The sequence below is a fragment of the Oncorhynchus tshawytscha genome, linkage group LG26, assembly GCF_018296145.1.
Source record: "Oncorhynchus tshawytscha isolate Ot180627B linkage group LG26, Otsh_v2.0, whole genome shotgun sequence".
Taxonomy (NCBI): Eukaryota; Metazoa; Chordata; class Actinopteri; order Salmoniformes; family Salmonidae; genus Oncorhynchus; species Oncorhynchus tshawytscha.
Genome location: NC_056454.1, coordinates 32,215,510 through 32,239,929, shown reverse-complemented (window position 1 = coordinate 32,239,929; position 24,420 = coordinate 32,215,510). Strand labels below are relative to the sequence as shown.

General features: G+C 44.3%; 1 protein-coding gene across 3 annotated transcripts in view; it reads right to left on the bottom strand.

Moving 5' to 3' along the window:
* Positions 1-10,423: 10,423 nt before the first annotated feature.
* Positions 10,424-24,420, bottom strand: part of LOC112224849 (calcium/calmodulin-dependent 3',5'-cyclic nucleotide phosphodiesterase 1A) — an 82,487-nt gene continuing 68,490 nt past the window's right edge. For all 3 annotated transcript variants that reach the window (XM_042306488.1, XM_042306490.1, XM_042306489.1), the window contains 12 exons: positions 24,319-24,385; positions 23,621-23,737; positions 17,807-17,947; positions 17,471-17,571; positions 16,537-16,662; positions 13,148-13,249; positions 12,692-12,812; positions 12,337-12,418; positions 11,954-12,074; positions 11,433-11,626; positions 10,983-11,264; positions 10,424-10,616 (listed from right to left, as the gene is read on the bottom strand). In XM_042306488.1, the coding sequence (XP_042162422.1) occupies positions 10,561-10,616; positions 10,983-11,264; positions 11,433-11,626; positions 11,954-12,074; positions 12,337-12,418; positions 12,692-12,812; positions 13,148-13,249; positions 16,537-16,662; positions 17,471-17,571; positions 17,807-17,947; positions 23,621-23,737; positions 24,319-24,385 (1,510 nt within the window). In that variant the 3' untranslated portion in view covers positions 10,424-10,560. The remainder of the gene's footprint in view (positions 10,617-10,982; positions 11,265-11,432; positions 11,627-11,953; positions 12,075-12,336; positions 12,419-12,691; positions 12,813-13,147; positions 13,250-16,536; positions 16,663-17,470; positions 17,572-17,806; positions 17,948-23,620; positions 23,738-24,318; positions 24,386-24,420) is intronic.

Sequence of the window (24,420 nt, the reverse complement as noted above, 5' to 3'; positions counted from 1 at the left end):
CTCGCCTTCTGGATGATAGCGGGGTGAACAGGCAGTGGCTCGGGTGGTTGATGTCCTTGATGATCTTTATGGCCTTCCTGTGACATCGGGTGGTGCAGGTGTCCTGGAGGGCAGGTAGTTTGCCCCCGGTGATGCGTTGTGCAGACCTCACTACCCTCTGGAGAGCCTTACGGTTGAGGGCGGAGCAGTTGCCGTACCAGGCGGTGATACAGCCCGCCAGGATGCTCTCGATTGTGCATCTGTAGAAGTTTGTGAGTGCTTTTGGTGACAAGCCGAATTTCTTCAGCCTCCTGAGGTTCTTCACGATGCTGTCTGTGTGGGTGGACCAATTCAGTTTGTCTGTGATGTGTATGCCGAGGAACTTAAAACTTTGCTACCCTCTCCACTACTGTTCCATCGATGTGGATAGGGGGGTGCTCCCTCTGCTGTTTCCTGAAGTACACAATCATCTCCTTAGTTTTGTTGACGTTGAGTGTGAGGTTATTTTCCTGACACCACACTCTGAGGGCCCTCACCTCCTCCCTGTAGGCCGTCTCATCGTTGTTGGTAATCAAGCCTGCCACTGTAGTGTCATCCGCAAACTTGATGATTGAGTTGGAGGCGTGCATGGCCATGCAGTCGTGGGTGAACAGGGAGTACAGGAGAGGGCTCAGAACGCACCCTTGTGGGGCCCCAGTGTTGAGGATCAGCGGGGAGGAGATGTTGTTGCCTACCCTCACCACCTGGGGGCGGCCCGTCAGGAAGTCCAGTACCCAGATGCACAGGGCGGGGTCGAGACCCAGGGTCTCGAGCTTGATGACGAGTTTGGAGAGTACTATGGTGTTAAATGCTGAGCTGTAGTCGATGAACAGCATTCTCACATAGGTATTCCTCTTGTCCAGATGGGTTAGGGCAGTGTGCAGTGTGGTTGAGATTGCATCGTCTGTGGACCTATTTGGGCGGTAAGCAAATTGGAGTGGGTCCAGGGTGTCAGGTAGGGTGGAGGTGATATGGTCCATGACTAGTCTCTCAAAGCACTTCATGATGACGGGAGCTCAGTTACCTTAGCTTTCTTGGGAACAGGGACAATGGTGGCCCTCTTGAAGCATGTGGGATCAGCAGACTGGGATAAGGATTGATTGAATATGTCCGTAACCTCATCAGCCAGCTGGTCTGCGCATGATCTGAGAACACGGCTGGGGATGCCGCCTGGGCCTGCGGCCTTGCGCGTCAGTGGCACTGTATTGTCCTCAAAGCAGGCAAAAAAGTTATTTCGTCTGCCTGGGAGCAAGACATCCTGGTCTGTGACGGAGCTGGTTTTCTTTTTGTAATCCGTGATTGACTGTAGACCCTGCCACATACCTACCTCTTGTGTCTGTGCCGTTGAATTGTGACTCTACTTTGTCTCTATACTGACGCTTAGCTTGTTTGATTGCCTTGCGGAGGGAATAGCTACACTGTTTGTATTCGGTCATGTTTCCGGTCAACTTGCCCTGGTTAAAAGCAGTGGTTCACACTTTCAGTGTCACAGGAATGCTGCCATCAATCCACGGTTTCTGGTTTGGGAATGTTTTAATTGTTGCTATGGGAATGACATCTTCAATGCACTTTCTAATGAACTCGCTCACCGAATCAGCGTATTTGTCAGTTGTTGTTGGACGCAGTGCGGAACATATCCCAGTCCGCGTGATGGAAGCAGTCTTGGAGCGTGGAATCAGATTGGTCGGACCAGCGTTGAACAGACCTCAGAGCGGGAGCTTCTTGTTTTTAGCTTCTGTCTGTAGGCAGTGAGCAACAAAATGGAGTCGTGGTGAGCTTTTCTGAAAGGAGTGCGGGGGAGGGCCTTATATGCGTCACGGAAGTTAGAATAGCAATGATCCAAGGTTTTACCAGCCCTGGTTGCACAATCGATATGCTGATACAATTTAGGGAGTCTTGTTTTCAGATTAGCCTTGTTAAAATACCCAGCTACAATGAATGCAGCCTCAGGATATGTGGTTTCCAGTTTGCAAAGAGTCAAATAAAGTTTGTTTAGAGCCGTCGATGTGTCTGCTTGGGGGGGAATATATAAGGCTGTGATTATAATCGAAGAGAATTCCCTTGGTAGATAATGCGGTCGATATTTGATTGTGAGGAATTCTAAAATCAGGTGAACAGAAGGACTTGAGTTCCTGTATGTTGTTGTGACCACACCACGTCTAGAGTCCAACATTCCAATATTACCTCTCGAGCAGGCCTGGGCAATTATTTTATATGGAGGGCCACAATAAAATATATTTTTGCCATCGCGGGCCAGAATCATATTACAGGATTATACATCATGTGTATGACTGTGTTGACAGATATATCTACTGTAAATCATGTCCAGATATGCTACTTATTTTACTTTTTACACATGCACAGAATACACACCACATCCATGTTCTCCTTTTGGTAGGTATTTTCATTATTAAACATGCAATGAACTACACGGAGGGAAGAATACACTGTGCATTCAGCACCATGGACAGAACTCTTGTTTTAACGGGTATGCACAAAAACACAAGAAAGGGAGAGCTCAACATTACATTTAAACTACTCAATCAGTGTGAAGAGTGAAGTCTCTGATGGGCATTGACTAGAGCAGTGAAGTCAGGTATAGTTTCTGATGTCGCTCTGCGCAGGATTGCTGAGAGGTGAGAGTCAGTAAGAGATGAGCTGTGCCTTGACTTTCTATATTTCATTACTGAAAATGTCTGTTCACATACATAGGTAGACCCAAACAGTACAAACATCTTCTGAGCATGACTCCTAATGTTTGGAAAGTTTTGTTCATCGAGAGATGCTTAGAACCTTGTCAGTGACAGTGGAGAACTATTCAAAAAAATCACTGCATCAGACTGAAGGTCGATAAGCTCAAGTTGCAGGTCAGTGAGAGTGTAATCCACATTGAAGGTGAAAGGAGAGGAAACCAACAGCATGTCATTTTCCAACAATTTGAAATCCTCAAAACGACAAGAAAACTCCCCGTTCAAAGCACGCAGCAGTGATGTATACTTCTCCCGTTGGTCCTCTGATAGGGAACAGACTAGTAGTGTCAGAAGGTCATCTGATAGGGAACAGACTAGTAGTGTTAGAAGGTCATCTGATAGGGAACAGACTAGTAGTGTCAGAAGGTCCTCTGGTAGGGAACAGACTAGTAGTGTCAGAAGGTCATCTGATAGGGAACAGACTAGTAGTGTCAGAAGGTCCTCTGGTAGGGAACAGACTAGTAGTGTCAGAAGGTCATCTGATAGGGAACAGATTAGTAGTGTCAGAAGGTCATCTGATAGGGAACAGACTAGTAGTGTCAGAAGGTCATCTGATAGGGAACAGACTAGTAGTGTCAGAAGGTCATCTGATAGGGAACAGACTAGTAGTGTCAGAAGGTCCTCTGGTAGGGAACAGACTAGTAGTGTCAGAAGGTCCTCTGGTAGGGAACAGACTAGTAGTGTCAGAAGGTCATCTGACAGGGAACAGACTAGTAGTGTCAGAAGGTCATCTGATAGGGAACAGACTAGTAGTGTCAGAAGGTCATCTGGTAGGGAACAGACTAGTAGTGTCAGAAGGTCCTCTGGTAGGGAACAGACTAGTAGTGTCAGAAGGTCATCTGGTAGGGAACAGACTAGTAGTGTCAGAAGGTCATCTGGTAGGGAACAGACTAGTAGTGTCAGAAGGTCATCTGATAGGGAACAGACTAGTAGTGTCAGAAGGTCCTCTGGTAGGGAACAGACTAGTAGTGTCAGAAGGTCCTCTGGTAGGGAACAGACTAGTAGTGTCAGAAGGTCCTCTGGTAGGGAACAGACTAGTAGTGTCAGAAGGTCCTCTGGTAGGGAACAGACTAGTAGTGTCAGAAGGTCCTCTGGTAGGGAACAGACTAGTAGTGTCAGAAGGTCATCTGATAGGGAACAGACTAGTAGTGTCAGAAGGTCATCTGATAGGGTACAGACTAGTAGTGTCAGAAGGTCATCTGATAGGGAACAGACTAGTAGTGTCAGAAGGTCATCTGATAGAGAACAGACTAGTAGTGTCAGAAGGTCATCTGATTGGGAACAGACTAGTAGTGTCAGAAGGTCCTCTGATAGGGAACAGACTAGTAGTGTCAGAAGGTCATCTGATAGGGAACAGACTAGTAGTGTTAGAAGGTCATCTGATAGGGAACAGACTAGTAGTGTCAGAAGGTCCTCTGGTAGGGAACAGACTAGTAGTGTCAGAAGGTCATCTGATAGGGAACAGACTAGTAGTGTCAGAAGGTCCTCTGGTAGGGAACAGACTAGTAGTGTCAGAAGGTCATCTGATAGGGAACAGATTAGTAGTGTCAGAAGGTCATCTGATAGGGAACAGACTAGTAGTGTCAGAAGGTCATCTGATAGGGAACAGACTAGTAGTGTCAGAAGGTCATCTGATAGGGAACAGACTAGTAGTGTCAGAAGGTCCTCTGGTAGGGAACAGACTAGTAGTGTCAGAAGGTCCTCTGGTAGGGAACAGACTAGTAGTGTCAGAAGGTCATCTGACAGGGAACAGACTAGTAGTGTCAGAAGGTCATCTGATAGGGAACAGACTAGTAGTGTCAGAAGGTCATCTGGTAGGGAACAGACTAGTAGTGTCAGAAGGTCCTCTGGTAGGGAACAGACTAGTAGTGTCAGAAGGTCATCTGGTAGGGAACAGACTAGTAGTGTCAGAAGGTCATCTGGTAGGGAACAGACTAGTAGTGTCAGAAGGTCATCTGATAGGGAACAGACTAGTAGTGTCAGAAGGTCCTCTGGTAGGGAACAGACTAGTAGTGTCAGAAGGTCCTCTGGTAGGGAACAGACTAGTAGTGTCAGAAGGTCCTCTGGTAGGGAACAGACTAGTAGTGTCAGAAGGTCCTCTGGTAGGGAACAGACTAGTAGTGTCAGAAGGTCCTCTGGTAGGGAACAGACTAGTAGTGTCAGAAGGTCATCTGATAGGGAACAGACTAGTAGTGTCAGAAGGTCATCTGATAGGGTACAGACTAGTAGTGTCAGAAGGTCATCTGATAGGGAACAGACTAGTAGTGTCAGAAGGTCATCTGATAGAGAACAGACTAGTAGTGTCAGAAGGTCATCTGATTGGGAACAGACTAGTAGTGTCAGAAGGTCCTCTGATAGGGAACAGACTAGTAGTGTCAGAAGGTCCTCTGGTAGGGAACAGACTAGTAGTGTCAGAAGGTCATCTGGTAGGGAACAGACTAGTAGTGTCAGAAGGTCATCTGGTAGGGAACAGACTAGTAGTGTCAGAAGGTCATCTGGTAGGGAACAGACTAGTAGTGTCAGAAGGTCATCTGGTAGGGAACAGACTAGTAGTGTCAGAAGGTCATCTGGTAGGGAACAGACTAGTAGTGTCAGAAGGTCATCTGGTAGGGAACAGACTAGTAGTGTCAGAAGGTCATCTGGTAGGGAACAGACTAGTAGTGTCAGAAGGTCATCTGGTAGGGAACAGACTAGTAGTGTCAGAAGGTCATCTGGTAGGGAACAGACTAGTAGTGTCAGAAGGTCCTCTGGTAGGGAACAGACTAGTAGTGTCAGAAGGTCCTCTGATAGGGAACAGACTAGTAGTGTCAGAAGGTCATCTGATAGGGAACAGACTAGTAGTGTCAGAAGGTGGGTAAGATTGTTGGCTTCTACTTGGTGGGTCAGGAGGAGTCATTTCCCTTTGAAGGCTTTGACAAGGCTGTACATCTGATGTGCAAAAAGGCCCTTCCCTCGTAGTTTGGAATTCAGTTCGTTCATAAGGGCCATGATGTCCACGGTGAAGGTAAAATCAGCCAATCCTTCTTTATCTTGCAGTTAAGGGAAATCCACATGTTCCTTTAATTTGCAAAAACTCAGCAATCTCCGACTTTAGGTCCCACACCCTTTTAAGCACCTTCCCCAAACTCGGCCATCTCACTGTCATGACGTGGCCCTTTCTGGGTACAGAACGTGGCATCCTCCTCTCTCCTACACCCAGGTTCTGTTATCTCACGTCGTAAATTCCTGCAGGAGACTCTCTCCTGGCCATGCAGTACATACACTGCTCAAAAAAATAAAGGGAACACTAAAATAACACATCCTAGATCTGAATGAATGAAATATTCTTATTAAATACTTTTTTCTTTACATAGTTGAATGTGCTGACAACAAAATCACACAAAAATTATCAATGGAAATCAAATTTATCAACCCATGGAGGTCGGGATTTGGAGTCACACTCAAAATTAAAGTGGAAAACCACACTACAGGCTGATCCAACATTGATGTAATGTCCTTAAAACAAGTCAAAATGAGGCTCAGTAGTGTGTGGCCTCCACGTGCCTGTATGACCTCCCTACAACGCCTGGGCATGCTCCTGATGAGGTGGCGGATGGTCTCCTGAGGGATCTCCTCCCAGACCTGGACTAAAGCATCCGCCAACTCCTGGACAGTCTGGTGCAACGTGGCGTTGGTGGATGGAGCGAGACATGATGTCCCAGATGTGCTCAATTGGATTCAGGTCTTAGGAACGGGCGGGCCAATCCATAGCATCAATGCCTTCCTCTTGCAGGAACTGCTGACACACTCCAGCCACATGAGGTCTAGCATTGTCTTGCATTAGGAAGAACCCAGGGCCAACCGCACCAGCATATGGTCTCACAAGGGGTCTGAGGATCTCATCTCGGTACCTAATGGCAGTCAGGCTTCCTCTGGCGAGCACATGGAGGGCTGTGCAGCCCCCCCAAAGAAATGCCACCCCACACCATGACTGACCCACTGCCAAACCAGTCATGCTGGAGGATGTTGCAGGCAGCAGAACGTTCTCCACGGTGTCTCCAGACTCTGTCACATGTGCTCAGTGTGAACCTGCTTTCATCTGTGAAGAGCAAAGGGTGCCAGTGGCGAATTTGCCAATCTTGGTGTTCTCTGGCAATTGAAAAACGTCCTGCACGGTGTTGGGCTGTAAGCACAACCCCCACCTGTGGACGTCGGGCCCTCATACCACCCTCATGGAGTCTGTTTCTGACCGTTTGAGCAGACACATGCACATTTGTGGCCTGCTGGAGGTCATTTTGCAGGGCTCTGGCAGTGCTCCTCCTGCTCCTCCTTGCACAAAGGCGGAGGTAGCGGTCCTGCTGCTGGGTTGTTGCCTGTCTCCTGATGTACTAGCCTGTCTCCTGGTAGCGCCTCCATGCTCAGGACACTACGCTGACAGACACAGCAAACCTTCTTGCCACAGCTCGCATTGATGTGCCATCCTGGATGAGCTGCACTATCTGAGCCACTTGTGTGGGTTGTAGACTCTGTCTCATGCTACCACTAGAGTGAAAGCACCGCCATCATTCAAAAGTGACCAAAACATCAGCCAGGAAGCATAGGAACTGAGAAGTGGTCTGTGGTCACCACCTGCAGAACCACTCCTTTATTGGGGGTGTCTTGCTAATTGCCTATAATTTCCACCTGTTGCCTATTCCATTTCCACAACAGCATGTGAAATTTATTGTCAATCAGTGTTGCTTCCTAAGTGGACAGTTTGATTTCACAGAAGTGTGATAGACTTGGAGTTACATTGTGTTGTTTAAGTGTTCCCTTTATTTTTTTTGAGCAGTGTATATAGAGAGTTTCACAGTAGAACAAAGGAACTTCTTCTACATCACAGAACTTGAGAACTGAACAATATCCATGTTTTGGAGAATGTGTAAACGGTCGGTGGAGAAGCCAGCTACGACCCGTTTCATTTTTGTGACCTCATGAAAGACAATACAGCCACATTACCATAACTCTGCTAATACAGGTGCCTCCATTATGAGGTTTGTGTCTAATTATTGTATAAAATAAATGAGTAAAGATGAAACTATTTGTGAAATGATGTAATGATGTTAATGTGAGAGAATTGTATTCCCTTTAACGTTTAACTCATTGGCCTGCCCCCATGAGCACAGACATCATCTGGCTCATGGGACAGTCCTTTTCTACTGTTCCGAATAAAACCCCCACCTGAAGAAATCCTATTCAGACCATGCGTACCTCGGTCAGCTGAGGGGGTAAAGGTTTGAGTAGAGACCACAAAAACCTCAGTGTCCGCTGAGGTTACAATGGTTGTTTAATTTCTAACCATACCATGTGGAGCATTAGCTACACGGGTGGAAATGGTTCAACTCTCAGACTATCGATCCCGACAGAATAAGAGCAAATCTTAGATACTAATTACTAGTCTGCAGCTAGAAATGATGTACCATGGGATGAGAAGACCGACAACCGCCGAAACATCTCATCTATAAGAACATTTCTGAATGGTACTCTGAAGTATTCATTCTAACCATGAAAGACTCCAGGGAAGCAGAGAGACGCTCGGATGAACTTTCCAACAGAAGGACTGATGATTCCAACAGAGATCACGACGACACAATGGGCGTAAATATATATTGATTGCAATTATTCCCGAATGAGTGAGCGTTCATGTGCAAAGGATTAGCATTTCATTTAATATAATTATGAACTGTGTAGTGACTCTTGTAATTCCCACCCTTCTCTTTCACCCTCTTCCCTTTGTCCACCAAGCCCTCTTGTTGGCTGAGCCCACTAGGGAACTTCCCCTATCATTTCCTTGTAACCATATCTACTGTTTGTTTGTTTGTGCATTTCTGTGATTATTTAGTTAGTTAGTAAATGATTGATTAAGACAATTGATGGATGGATGATTCATAGTAAACCAACAATTTACGACGTTTGGAATGAGACTAACGTGAGTTAAAGAATAATGAATTAATTAGAAGACTAATTGGTCAGATATTAAAATATCTGAAGAATTATATTAGGAAAATTATAACTTTGTAATCTGAAGATTTTCCTTGGTGCCCCAACTTCCTAGTTAATTACATTTACATGATTAGTTTAATCACGTAATAATAATTACAGAGAATTGATTTGATAGAATAACAGTTTTCACTTTAATGATGCCAAAGACACGTCATCACGTTTGTGTGGTAGGGGAGATCTGCATGACCCGACTCTGTTTCTTCCAACAGTGAGACAAACTGCCTGTGGTTTAAAGATTTTGCTCTTATGAAGTTTACCACTTTAGTGACTGTATCCACAACATGGCTCATTTTCAGAAAACATTTACAGAGCACCTCCTGATGAATAATGCAATGCAGGGAAAAAAATCTGATCTGGGTTCAACTCTTGATACATGATCTTGTATCTAGTTTTTTCCTGTCAAGTTTGGGCACCCATCAGTGGTCACACTGGATAACTTTTCAAAACTCAGTCCCACACACTTATTAACCTCCTCCAATAAATCTTTCCCTGTGGTTGTGCTCTTCATTGACTGCACTGAAGCAAGGTCCTCTGTAATTTCAAAGTCTGGGGTTCTGCCTCGTAAGAATATTAACAACTGCTCCGTGTCACGTGCATCACTGCTCTCATCCAGGGCCAAGGAGAAATAGGTGAAATCCTTTACCTTGTCTTTCAATTGTTGCTCCATATTCTCTGCGATGTCCTCAACACGCCGTGTCACTGTTCGTCTTGACAGGGAAACATTTTCAAACTCTTTCTTGTCGGGGCAAAGTATTGCTGCAGAGTCAATTAAACATTCTTTAATGAATTTGGCCTCCGCGAATGGCTTGCTATGTTTAGCACTTTTGTGGGACAGTACATAGCTAGCGCTCACAATTCCGTAATTTGCTGAATGCAGCTTTGTGAAAAGTCCTTGCTGCTTTTGCAACTGAGAAAGCAACTCTTTTGATGCACTTGCCCTCTGCCCAGAAGACATATTCCTATGTTTCTCTGCATGCTTTGTCTGGAAGTGTCGGGACAAGTTGCAGTCTTTCAAGACAGTGATGTTTTCTTTGCACACTAAGCACACAGCTTTCCCTGATACCTCAATAAAGAAATATTTCAATGTCCACTCTTGTTGGAACACCCTACATTCATTGTCTACTTTCCTTTTCTTTGAAAAACTCCTCTTTGCGCAATTTCTAGCTAGCTACTGTTTGTAACTGTGAAATGTGTGTCATCCTGTCAGTCACTGTCGGTCCTCGTGCAGTTGTTATTTATACGATCCTTCAAAATAAATGTCCCACAAGAGGTGGGAGTTAAATCATTACAAAAAGGCGAGTATTCATTGGGCTTTAAATTTGAACAACAAATATGTTCTTCAAAACTTTACTATCACAAATTCTTTATGTGATCTGAGCATGATTCCGCGGCCCGTATTGAATCAGGTCGTGGGCTGCATATGGCCCCCGGGCCAGCCTTTGCCCAGGCCTGGTCTAGAGTAAAATCTATGTATGTCAACAGATCAACAGAGAACACTATCGTGATCGTCCTATTCTTACGCTTGCAGTCTAATATAGTGATATATAGTATAGTGAGTGTGCAGACCCATCTAAAAGACAGAGTGAAAATAGACAGATAAATAGACCATAAAGACTGAATGAAAATAGACAAAAACCACTTGGAGCATGAAGACCCCTATCTTTAATAAATAACAATAAAATGAATCAGAACAAATTTACAATAAAAAAACAAACAAATATAATGCCTGTTGAATCAGGAAGTGGCAGTGTTGTTGGGTAGCCTATCAAAATCAAGGGCTCTGAAGAGACTCCTCCCCATGCTCAAGGACTGGCTCAGGGCCTTCTCCTGCAAGCAACAACAGTTACCATGACAACACAGCATCACTCAGCGGTAACCTTGACAACCCTCCACTCGGCAGCTATCTATTTCTTCGACACTTGGTCACAGATGGCTGTAACTGACAACACAATTATAGAAACGAGAAAAATACCACATAGCTATAGCTTACTGACAGGGCAACAGCATTGTTAAAAGGCATGACTGTTGGTTTCACTGTGCTATTGTGCTGTGTTGTATTGCATTGCATGTTGTTGTGTTGCGTTATGTTACATTGCACTACATTATGTCGCATTGTTGTATTGTACATTCTATCGTATATTGTGTCGTATATCATATCGTATATCGTATCATATCGCTAGCTAGCATTCCTACCGTTCCATGGTAGGTGTTCAGGAGAGATGGAACCATGTGATGTTGTCTCTTTATCCTCAGATGGTGACAGAGGCCTGTGAGGACTGTGGTCCAGCTCTGAGTCCTCCTGGGAAGAGTTATTGGAGTTTGTGTTTGTGTTGTTCATCAGTTCAATGAAGGGCTCTGATTGAAGCTCTTGGCTGTGTCTCTCAGGGCTGGTGTGAGTCAACGTAACCTCTGTGTTCATCAGGGACTCCTCCTCTGGGTCAGAAGTCAACTCAGCTTGCTCTTTCCTCGCCAACTCTGAAGAAACGAGATAACACAAGCAACAAGAATGAACCTGTAATGTCATGTCATAGTCTTCTGACAATGGAAAGAACATAAAACACAAAGAAGGATAGGTATTCAGGTGACTGAAGAAGACAAGGAAAAAAGGAAGAAGAGCAACAACATCAACAACAACAACTATACCTTGTACAGAGAGCTCCTTCCATCTGTCTTTGTTGTGTTGGATGACCTCTGCCAGTGTGTGTCTGACCCGTTTCAGGTCAATGCCAGCCAGGCTATAGTCTGTAGTGAGCCCCTGGTCAACCCCCTGGCTGGACCCTCGACCACTGTGTCTCTGGACTGACTCCACCACCGTCACTGACCCACTACCTGTCAAACTGAACCAACAAGCAACAAGCAACTTACAACAGAAACTCTGTCAAATTATGTCCATGCCGTAAGTCAGAATGACAATGACACCAACTCTTTGTGTGGCTGTCCTAATATGGACATATTATATAGAACAGAAAACACTGCAGTAATACTTGGTTTCTTATTCCACAGCTTAGAACGATCATAGAGATAGAAGACAGATAAATTCTGAGTGTGAGTGGTACTGGTGATACTGGTAGGCATTTTGAATGCGTCAGAGATGCTAATCTGGGAAAACTGAGCCGGCAAAACTGGGATTTTCCAGAGTTTATAATAATGGGAATGTGTCTCACCTTGACCTGCGGACACCAGTGTCGTGTGACTTTAAGGTATCCTCTATGAGAGGTGTAATGATCTTCTCTGTCGTGTCCACCAACACAGAGAATGTGGGTTCTACTATGAAGTCAATGAACCCTGGGAGACAGACAGAGAAATGGATGATTGTACTTTTCAGAGAAACAGGAGAAAAAACAGTGTGTGATGTTACAGCAAATGTAATTTATGATGACAGACAGTGAAGATTCCCATGCCTTATCGTAGCAAGGGAAAATATCTGATAATTTCTCAAATGTCCACATGGTGGCGCATTTGCACTATGGCCTGTCTGAGTACACAAACCCTTTAGAGCTGTATGAAACAGCTCACAGGGGGAGCAATAACAGGATGTGATGCTCACCTATTTGTGACTGGGCAATCATGGTAGCTTTACGATCACACAGAGGGGAGAATGGCAGCCCTAACTCAACCTCCTTATCGCCCTGTAAGAAACAACAACAATACCAGCCTTTATAACCATATCAATGCAGAATGGCAGGAGCGGCTCTACTGTATAATGTAACATGATTCACTACAATACCCATAATGCTCAATGTAACATATCCAGTTGATCCAAGTGAAGATATTCCTAAAGCTGTTGGAATGGTATCCCATATCCTTAGCAATACAGGATACATACATAATACAGTGGTCAAGTTTCCCTCTCCCATGGTATCTGTCAGGGACTGTAGGGTAGGACGTTGTTGGTACTGTACCTGTCTGAAGAACTCCTCCATCAGGGCCTGTGTCCATCGGTAGTGCAGCTTCCAGGCCTTGGCTGGGTGGCTGATGTCAGCTGCATGCAGCATCAGAGATAGGGCTTTAGCCTTGTCTACTCTGTAGAAACAACAGTACATCATCTAACACATACATATACACTGATACACTAAGACAGACAGCCAGACAGCATCAGAGATACAGTAGGGCTTTAGCCTGGTCTACTCGGTCAATCAACCACACAGACAACAGTACATCAGATACACTCAAGACGGACGGACGGACGGGCGCACACACACACACACACACACACAGATATCATACAGGGACACATAAAGGATCAAGATGAAAGGCATGGTCCAGAGAGCTGGGGTTATAGGTTAGACGTTAGGGTTTAGCGGTTGGGGCTAAGGGTTCAGGGGTCATAGGTCAGGGTCCAGAGACAGTCCACTCACCCCTCGGGCTGCTGCAGGGCGTTCCTCATGGTTTTGATCTGCTGGAAATGGCAGGACATGTCTGTACTCATCACCATCTCAATCACCAGAGTCCGCAGTTCTCTGACAGACAGACAGGTTAGAGTTAGGTGAAAGAGAAATGGCAGGGCATGTCTGTACTTGTTACTATCTCAATCATCAGGATCCGTAGCTCTCTGGAAACAAACACAGGAGAACAGGGTCAGTTTCCACCTAGCCACTCCAGCTGTTCTTGGATTCTCAAGGACAAGAACACAGTGTGATGTCTAGCACCGCTTCTTCACGACAAACCCCAGTCATTAGCATAGCATTTCTATACAGTACCTACTGATCGGAGTGAGCTGTGGAACTTTCCATAATCACTGAATCACAGCCAGAAGATGACTGACCACCCCTTAGAGCCTGGTTTCTCTCCAGGTTTCTTCCTAGGTTCCTGCATTTCCAGGGAGTTTTTCCTAGCCACCATGCTTCTACATTTGCATCGCTTGCTCATTGGTGTTTTAGGCTGGGTTTCTGTATAAGCACTTTGTGACAACTGCTGATGTTAAAAGGGCTTTATAAATACAGTATCTATACAAAGGTATGTGGACACCCCTTCAAATGTGTGGATTCTGCTATTTCAGCCACAACTGTTGCTGACAGGTGTACACAATTGAACACATAGCCATGCAATCTCCATAGACAAACATTGGAAGTAGAATGGCCTTACTGAAGAGCTCAGTGACTTTCAACATGGCACAGTCATAGAATGCCACCTTTCCAACAAGTCAGTTCGTCAAATGTCTGCCCTGCTAGAGCTGCCCCATTCAACTGTAAGTGCTGTTAATGTGAAGTGAAAACTTCTAGGAGCAACAACGGCTCAGCCGCGAAGTGGTAGACCACAAAGCTCACAGAATGGGGTCGCTGAGTTCTGAAGCGCGTAGTGCGTAAAAATCGTCTGTCCTCGGTTGCAACGTTTACTACCGAGTTCTAAACTGCCTATGGAAACAACATCAGCACAAAAACTGTTCGTCGGGAGCTTCGTGAAATGGGTTTCCATGGCCGAGCAGCCGCACGCACACAAGCCTAAGATCACCATGTGAGTACCAAGCGTTGGCGGTGTAAAGCTCGCCAACATTGGACTCTGGAGCAGTGGAAACGCGTTCCCTGGATTGATGAATCATGCTTCACCATCTTGCAGTCCGACAGACTAAACTGGGTTTGGTGGATGCCAGGAGAACGCTAAAATGCCATGCAAAAGTATTCATCCCCCTTGGCGTTCTTCCTATTTCCTACACAAAATTGTCCAAATTGGTGAAGTGAAATGAAAAAAAGAATGGAAAAGGGGTGCATGTACTGTATGTATTCACCCCCTTTGCTATGATGCCCCTAAATAAGATCTGGTGCAAACAATTACCTTCAGAAGTCGCATAATTAGTTAAATAAAGTCCACCTGTGTGCAATCTTAGTGTCACATGGTCTCAGTATATATACACCTGTTCTGAAAGGCCCCAGAGTCTGCAACACCACTTAGCAAGTGGCACCACCAAGCAAGCGGCACCATGAAGACCAAGGAGCGCTACAAACAGGTCAGGGACAAAGTTGTGGAGAAGTACAGATGAACATCCCATGGAGCACCATTAATTAAATTATGAAAAAATTGAAAGAATATGGCCACAACAAACCTGTCAAGAGAGGGCCGCCCACCAAAACTCATGGACCAGGCAAGTAGGGCATTCATCAGAGAGGCAATAAAGAGACCAAAGATAACCCTGAAGGAGCTGCAAAGCTCCACAGCGGAGATTGGAGTATCTGTCCATAGGACCACTTTAAACTGTACACTACACAGAGCTGGGCTTTATGGAAGAGTGGCCAGAAAAAAAGCCATTTCTTGAAGAAAAAAATAAGAAAACACATTTGGTGTTCGCCAAAAGGCATGTGGGAGACTCCCCAAACAATATGGAAGAAGGTACTCTGGTCAATTATAGCTTTTTAGCCATCAAGGAAAACGCATCTGGCACAAACCCAACACCTCCCATCACCCTGAGAACACCATCCCCGCAGTGAAGCATGGTGGTGGCAGCATCATGCTGTGGGGATGTTTTTCATCGGCTTGGACTGGGAAACTGGTCAGGAAACCTGTTTCAGTCTTCCAGAAATTTGAGACTGGGACGGAGGTTCACCTTCCAGCAGGACAATGACCCTAAGCACACTGCTAAAGCAACACTTGAGTGGTTTAAGGGGAAACATTTAAATGTCTTAGAATGGCCTAGTCAAAGCTCAGACCTCAATCCAATTGAGAATCTGTGGTATGACTTAAAGATTGCTGTACACCAGCGGAACCCATCCAACTTGAAGGAACTGGAGCAGTTTAACCATGAAGAATGGGCAAAAATACCAGTGGTTAGATGTGCCAAGTTTATAGAGACATACCCCAAGAGTGTTGCAGCTTTAATTGCTACAAATGGGAGCTCCACAAAGTGTTGACTTTGGGGGGTGAATAGTTATACACGCTCAAGTTTTCTGTTTTTTTGTGCTGTTTCCTGTTTGTTTCACAATAAAAAATATTTAGCATCTGTACCTCCCTGAACGCATTGTGCCAACTGTGAAGTTTGGTGGATTAGGGATAATGGCCTGGGGCAGTTTTTCATGGTTCAGGCCAGGCCCCTTAGTTCCAGCGAAGGAAAATCTCAATGCTACAGCATACAATGACATTGTAGTCAATTCTGTGCCTCCAACGTTGTGGCAACAGTTTAGGGAAAGCCCTTTCCTGTTTCAGCATGACAATACCCCTGTGCACAAAGAAATGGTTTGTCGAGATCTTCACTGGCCTGAACAGAGCCCCGACCTCGGCCCCATTGAACACCTTTAGGATGAATTGGAATTGTGAGCCAGGCCTAATCGCTCAACATCAGTGCCTGACCTCACTAATGCTTGTGTGGCTGAATGGAATCAAGTCCCTGCAGCAATGTTCCAACATCTAGTGGAAAGCCTTCCCAGAAGAGTGGAGGCTGTTATAGCAGCAATAAGGGGACCAACTCCACATTAATGCCTATGATTTTGGAATGAGATGAGTAGATGTCCACATACTTTTGGTCATGTAGTTTGATTGATTGATTGAATGTAACATATTCACTCTGTCATCCAGGTTATATAATAGTCTTGCATTGAAATACACCACACCACATTCGTATCCAAACCTAGTATCAAGGCAAGTATCCAGGTTATGTTACAGTTCTTGCCCCTTCGTTCTTTGAAGTGTTGATCTCAATCAATTCATCAAATGCATTTTATAAAGCCCTTTTTACATCCGCAGTTGTCACTAAGTGCTTTACAGATATCCAGCCTAAAACCCCAAAGCTTGAGGATCTGAGGAGTCTTTCTTAACTCACCGCCAGTCATCTTTTGACAGGTTGACCAGTATGTTCATCTCATCTTCTTGCATAAGTCTGTAGGCAGCACTGACATGGTGGTTCTCCAGGACTGACCGGTCATTGTACAGGATGGCCACCTCTGACCTGGAGAGAGGAAGAGAAGATGCAGAAGAAGAGGGAAGAGAAGGTGTGATTATTCATTGTGCCACATGGGGCTTCCCAGACTGGATAACTTTACCAGGTAGCCAACTTGTATGGAAACACTACCCCAGTGTGCAAAACAGGTTGAAGCGGAACTCATTCCGACCAGTTTTGAAATGACGATAGTGATTATGAAAGCGATGGTAGCGACTCGAGATGGTAGCGATTTTAGAACACATAATCACAGAAGGGGAGTTTGAACAATACCTTCATATTCCATCTCACCACACAACAACCCTCATGTCTAAAGGGCCAGAGGCCTTTCTGATCTTTGTTATTAGACTAGAAAGCCATGCAGAGGTTTAAACTAAGTGAAGGGTTTAATCTCTCTCCCGCCCTCACACATTCTCACTCTGTCTCTCTTTCGTTGCGATCCCTTGTTATCACTGAGGTCAATGAGGCAATATTAATTATTCTTATTGTGCACTTCACTTTAATGGGTTGTATAAATGGGTGCCTTCACTTAAATGGGTTCTTTATACGGCCATGTTCCTTTCTTCAGGCTCCATTGGCATTCATTAGTCAGGGTCAGACTGACTGCACTGTCTGTCTGGGAGGCAAGTGGTATACTAAAAGTACAATACAAGGACATCTTCAGTTTAACATTGGTATTGATAGGATGGAATGAATGGAAATGGCAATAAATAATTATCGTTGAGTCATCAATCAGTCTATTAGGTCGATTACTATCAGTGGTACAGTGGCTTAGGAATTAAAATATCTACTGACTGAAGAATACGGACACACTCACCTGGTCTGAATGTGAAAGTTGTTGGTTGTCCCAGTGTGTTCAAAGTCATGGATAGCTGCAGCAAACACCATGGCTAGGATGTCCAGTTCAGTGAGCCAGTGCTGAGGGAGGGAGGGAGGGAGGGAGGGAGGGGGAGGGAGAGAGGGAGAGAGGGAGGGAGAGAGGGAGAGAGGGAGGGAGAGAGAGAGGGAGAGAGGGAGGGAGAGAGAGAGGGAGAGAGGGAGAGAGGGAGAGAGGGAGAGAGGGAGGGAGAGAGAGAGGGAGAGAGATGGTAACAAGAAACATAATCAGAACCTGTCCTTTGATTTGTGTATGATGCTGGGGGATAATTCTCACCATAATGCCAGTGTGGAGCATCAGATAGTGTGCTGTCTGTGTGACGTCAGCAGCGTGGATGAGGTTGTGGTAGGGGTTTCTGTGTTTGCTGTAGCCCACCTCTAGAGCCTCTACGAAGGTCACCAGAGATGAAACTGGAATCTGGGTAACAACAGGGAGGTTAAGACAGGTAGCCTAGTGGTTAGAGCATTAGACTAGTAACCGAAAGGTTGCAAGATCAAATCCCTGAGCTGACAAGGTAAAAATCTGTCGTTCTGCCCCTGAATAAGGCCATTAACCCACTTTTCCTAAGCTGTCATTGAAAATAAGAATTTGTTATTAACTGACTTGCATAGTTAAAAAAAAGAAGAAAAAAGATGACACTGGTATCTGAACAGGGATGTTATGACACCAGAGATGACACTGGTATCTGGGTTAGAACAGGGAGGTTAAGACACTTCTATCTGGGTTAGAACAGGGAGGTTAAGACACTTCTATCTGGGTTAGAACAGGGAGGTTAAGACACTTCTATCTGGGTTAGAACAGGGAGGTTAAGACACTTCTATCTGGGTTAGAACAGGGAGGTTAAGACACTGGTATCTGGGTTAGAATAGGGAGGTTAAGACACTTCTATCTGGGTTAGAACAGGGAGGTTAATACACTGGTATCTGGGTTAGAACAGGGAGGTTAAGACACTTCTATCTGGGTTAGAACAGGGAGGTTAAGACACTTCTATCTGGGTTAGAACAGGGAGGTTAAGACACTTCTATCTGGGTTAGAACAGGGAGGTTAAGACACTTCTATCTGGGTTAGAACAGGGAGGTTAAGACACTGGTATCTGGGTTAGAACAGGGAGGTTAAGACACTTCTATCTGGGTTAGAACAGGGAGGTTAAGACACTTCTATCTGGGTTAGAACAGAGAGGTTAAGACACTGGTATCTGGGTTAGAACAGGGAGGTTAAGACACTGGTTTCTGGGTTAGAACAGAGAGGTTAAGACACTTTTATCTGGGTTAGAACAGAGAGGTTAAGACACTTCTATCTGGGTTAGAACAGAGAGGTTAAGACACTGGTATCTGGGTTAGAACAGGGAGGTTAAGACACTGGTATCTGGGTTAGAACAGGGAGGTTAAGACACTTCTATCTGGGTTAGAACAGGGAGGTTAAGACACTTCTATCTGGGTTAGAACAGGGAGGTTAAGACACTTCTATCTGGGTTAGAACAGGGAGGTTAAGACACTTCTATCTGGGTTAGAACAGGGAGGTTAAGACACTGGTATCTGGGTTAGAACAGGGAGGTTAAGACACTTCTATCTGGGTTAGAGCAGGGAGGTTAAGACACTTCTATCTGGGTTAGAACAGAGAGGTTAAGACACTGGTATCTGGGTTAGAACAGGGAGGTTAAGACACTGGTTTCTGGGTTAGAACAGAGAGGTTAAGACACTGGTATCTGGGTTAGAACAGGGAGGTTAAGACACTTCTATCTGGGTTAGAACAGAGAGGTTAAGACACTGGTATCTGGGTTAGAACAGAGAGGTTAAGACACTGGTATCTGGGTTAGAACAGAGAGGTTAAGACACCAGAGTTGACACTGGTATCTGGGTTAGAACAGAGAGGTTAAGACACTGCTATCTGGGTTAGAACAGAGAGGTTAAGACACCAGAGTTGACACTGGTATCTGGGTTAGAACAGATAGTTTAAGACACTGGTATCTGGGTCAGAACAGAGAGGTTAAGACACTTCTATCTGGGTTAGAACAGGGAGGTTAAGACACTGGTATCTGGGTTAGAACAGGGAGGTTAAGACACTGGTATCTGAGTTAAAACAGAGAGGTTAAGACACCAGAGTTGACACTGGTATCTGGGTTAGAACAGAGAGGTTAAGACACTGGTATCTGGGTTAGAACAGGGAGGTTATGATACCAGAGATGACACTGGTATCTGGGTTAGAACAGGGAGGTTAAGACACCAGAATTGACACTGGAATCTGGGTTAGAATAGGGAGGTTAAGACACTGGTATCTGGGTTAGAACAGGGAGGTTAGGTCTGCCTGATAAATTGTAAAGATGGGATGCACTCCACCACCAAAATAATTGTAAAAATCAACTATATTATGTCTTTTAATCAAAGATCACAATTTTCAAAAGACAGAAACAGAAACCAGAGCTCAAAGTTTCAGCTAGATGAACAACTAGAAGGTGATTGGCTCTGTGCTGGGTCATGGAGGGCCAGTTTCACCACAGACAACCACTAACACAGTGAGTTCCAGGCAACTGGAGAGACAGAAGTGAAATGTTATCACGCACATCACCGACTTCATTACAGTAAATATAACTCATGCACACTCCTACAATATACTGTATTACATCTGCAAGTTGTTTATTGTTCAAATTGTTATGTGTGCGGGAGTTAGCTTTTCTACAATGAAGCTGGAGAGATAAAGAGATACACGTGTGGGAGCTTCGTGTACATGTACTGTAGCTTGTGTGCAAGCTTAACTTCTATTGCTTAATCAGACTAAGAGCAGAGCACGGCCCAGAACACTGCTCTTCCTAAATCCACTATCCGTAGGCGACTATCTTTGGGTGACTATCTGTAGGCAACTATCTTTGGGTGACTATCTGTAGGCAACTATCTATGGGTGACTATCTGTAGGTGATTATCTATGGGTGACTATCTGTAGGTGACTATCTGTAGGTGGCTATATACAGTAGGTGACTATCTGTAGGCGACTATATACAGTAGGTGTCTGTAGGTGACCATCTATGGCTGACTATCTTTAGGTGACAATATACAGTAGGCAACTATCTGTAGGTGACAATCTATGGATGACCATCTGTAGGCGACTATCTATGGGTGACTATCTATAGGTGACTATATATACAGTAGGCGACTATTTGTAGGTGACTATGTATATAGTAGGCAACTATCTGTAGGTGACTATCTATAGGTGACTATATATACAGTAGGCGACTATCTGTAGGTGACTATCTATGGGTGACTATCTGTAGGTGACTATATATATAGTAGGCAACTATCTGTAGGTGACTATCTATGGGTGACTATATCTACAGTAGGCGACTATCTGTAGGTGACTATCTATGGGTGACTATCTGTAGGTGACTATATATATAGTAGGCAACTATCTGTAGGTGACTATCTATGGGTGACTATCTGTAGGCGACTATATATATAGTAGGCAACTATCTGTAGGTGACTATCTATAGGTGACTATATATACAGTAGGCGACTATCTGTAGGTGACTATCTATGGGTGACTATCTGTAGGTGACTATATATAGGTGACTATATATACAGTAGGCGACTATCTGTAGGTGACTATATATACAGTAGGCGACTATCTATGGGTGACTATCTATAGGTGACTATATATACAGTAGGTGACTATCTGTAGGTGACTATCTATGGGTGACTATCTGTAGGTGACTATATATAGGTGACTATCTGTAGGTGACTATATATACAGTAGGTGACTATCTATGGGTGACTATCTATAGGTGACTATATATACAGTAGGCGACTATCTGTAGGTGACTATCTATGGGTGACTATCTGTAGGTGACTATATATAGGTGACTATATATACAGTAGGCGACTATCTGTAGGTGACTATCTATGGGTGACTATCTGTAGGTGACTATCTATAGGTGACTATATATACAGTAGGCGACTATCTGTAGGTGACTATCTATGGGTGACTATCTGTAGGTGACCGTATATATAGTAGGTGACTATCTATGGGTGACTATCTGTAGGCGAATATATATATAGTAGGCAACTATCTGTAGGTGACTATCTATGGGTGACTATATATATAGTAGGCAACTATCTGTAGGTGACTATCTATGGGTGACTACGGTCCTGTTCCTCTGCCCAGATATTTTTTGCTGACACATGCCATATCTTACAACACCTGGATAGGTATTTTATATCAGCTTACCACATCATATGTTACAGCATTCTGGTGCCCGACGGCACAGTCCATGCAACGTCTGAGCAGTGGAACACGATCTATCTATAGGTGACTATCTGTAGGTGACTATATACAGTAGGTGTCTGTAGGTGACCATCTATAGGTGACTATCTATAGGTGACTATCTGTAGGTGACAGGGCTGAAGTGGCAGAAGTGTAAATATGTATAGGTCGGGTATTAATGGATTCACAAGGTGGGGCTACAAACAATATGACTTGGAATAGAGGGTCACTGTTGTATGATCTGTAACACATTACGGCTACATAAGATTACTACATGCCTCAAGCCCTGCTGTGTGTTCTGGGCCCTGCTCTTAGTTATGTCATATAGTGTTATGTAGTGTTATGTAGCCCTTATGACAGAGCGTTCAAGTAAAGTCTAACCATATGATCATATTAATGAAAAGATTATCCTCAAATTGGGATCAAAGCACAGTAAGTGTCGGTGATATTCTCACCACTCATCTAACAGAGGACATGTACAAACTCTCATCTAAAACCAGACAAAGAGATGAGGACAAAGAACAGAACAGTGTGAGGTTGGAGTGCTAAATGATGTCTTCACGAGGTACCCAGAGGCCTGTGGTGCAGAACAGACGACAGAGGGAGACACACACACACAATACCCACGCATGCATGCACTCACAAACAGACCCACACACAATACCCACGCATGCATGCACTCACAAACAGACCCCCACACACGCACACGCACATACACACACATTTCAGGGACCCTTTTTGGCTCTTGAGCACTACTTTCAGAATTACTTGTTTAAAAGTTTACAAAACCTCTGTTCAATCACTCACACACACAGACAGATGCACTCACACACAGAGATAGATGCACTCTCACACACAGAGATAGATGCACTCTCACACACAGAGATAGATGCACTCTCACACACAGAGATAGATGCACTCACACACAGAGATAGATGTACTCACACACACAGATAGATGTACTCACACACATAGATAGATGCACTCACACACAGAGATAGATGCACTCACACACAGAGATAGATGCATTCACACACAGAGATAGATGCATTCACACACACAGAGATAGATGCACTCACACACAGAGATAGATGCACTCACACACAGAGATAGATGTACTCACACACACAGATAGATGTACTCACACACATAGATAGATGCACTCACACACAGAGATAGATGCACTCACACACAGAGATAGATGCATTCACACACAGAGATAGATGCATTCACACACAGAGATAGATGCACTCACACACACAGAGATAGATGCACTCACACACAGAGATAGATGCACTCACACACAGAGATAGATGCATTCACACACAGAGATAGATGCATTCACACACAGAGATAGATGCACTCTCACACACAGAGATAGATGCACTCTCACACACAGAGATAGATGCACTCACACACAGAGATAGATGCATTCACACACAGAGATAGATGCACTCTCACACACAGAGATAGATGCATTCACACACAGAGATAGATGCACTCACACACAGAGATAGATGCATTCACACACAGAGATAGATGCACTCTCACACACAGAGATAGATGCACTCTCACACACAGAGATAGATGCACTCTCACACACAGAGATAGATGCACTCTCACACACAGAGATAGATGCATTCACACACAGAGATAGATGCACTCACACACACAGAGATAGATGCACTCTCACACACAGAGATAGATGCACTCTCACACACAGAGATAGATGCACTCTCACACACAGAGATAGATGCACTCACACACACAGAGATAGATGCACTCACACACACAGATCCTGACGTTAATGATCAAGAGAGAGACTGAAGAAAGACTAACCCTGAAGCGGTTGATCAGATCATAGCGGGTGAGCAGTTCGTACACCAGGAACTTCAATGCGTGTTCACTGCTGGCCTCGTGGAGCGCAAACACATCAAAGGACCATTTATCTACATCCTGTAAACAATCAGATGATGGTAGGGATGATGACAGCACAGAATGAAATAGAACATACATTGGGTACTATAAAATAAAACATATGACTTATACACAATAACACATTTTATCATCTCTATGGATTTCAGAATAGGATGATGTTATGATAAAGTCAGGTACATATTGTACAGCTGTAATAAAGCCTGTATTCTGTATCATTATGAATGATATGACACAGTTTATTATCCCTGTAATGTTTTAAAATGGCATCATTCCCATCTCAAAAAAGTATATAAAATCACGAGGAATTCAGCTAAAATCATTGTAATTGAGGAAATCCGTTTCCAAATATACCCACATGTAAAAAGAAAGAGGTGATCATGTCTCAGCGTAATCAAAGTATGAAGTGATTGTTATTATAATATTTTAAGATTCAATCTCTTTTTGAGCATACTCGTGCTAAATTTGTAGTGTTAAACATTTAATTAAAATTATACTTCAGCCCACGACAATCTGCTCTGACAAAAATCAGGCTGAATCTAGCTGCTACCCTACTGTATAGTAGGCATAGTAATGGTAATCTGATGTACAGTATCAAGCACCTTCAAAACAGCGATGGCAGCTGGCGGGTACGTCAGCCCAGCCATGTTAGACGTCCGTCTGTACATCCTGAAGACAGATACACAATCATTAGGTAGTTAGAC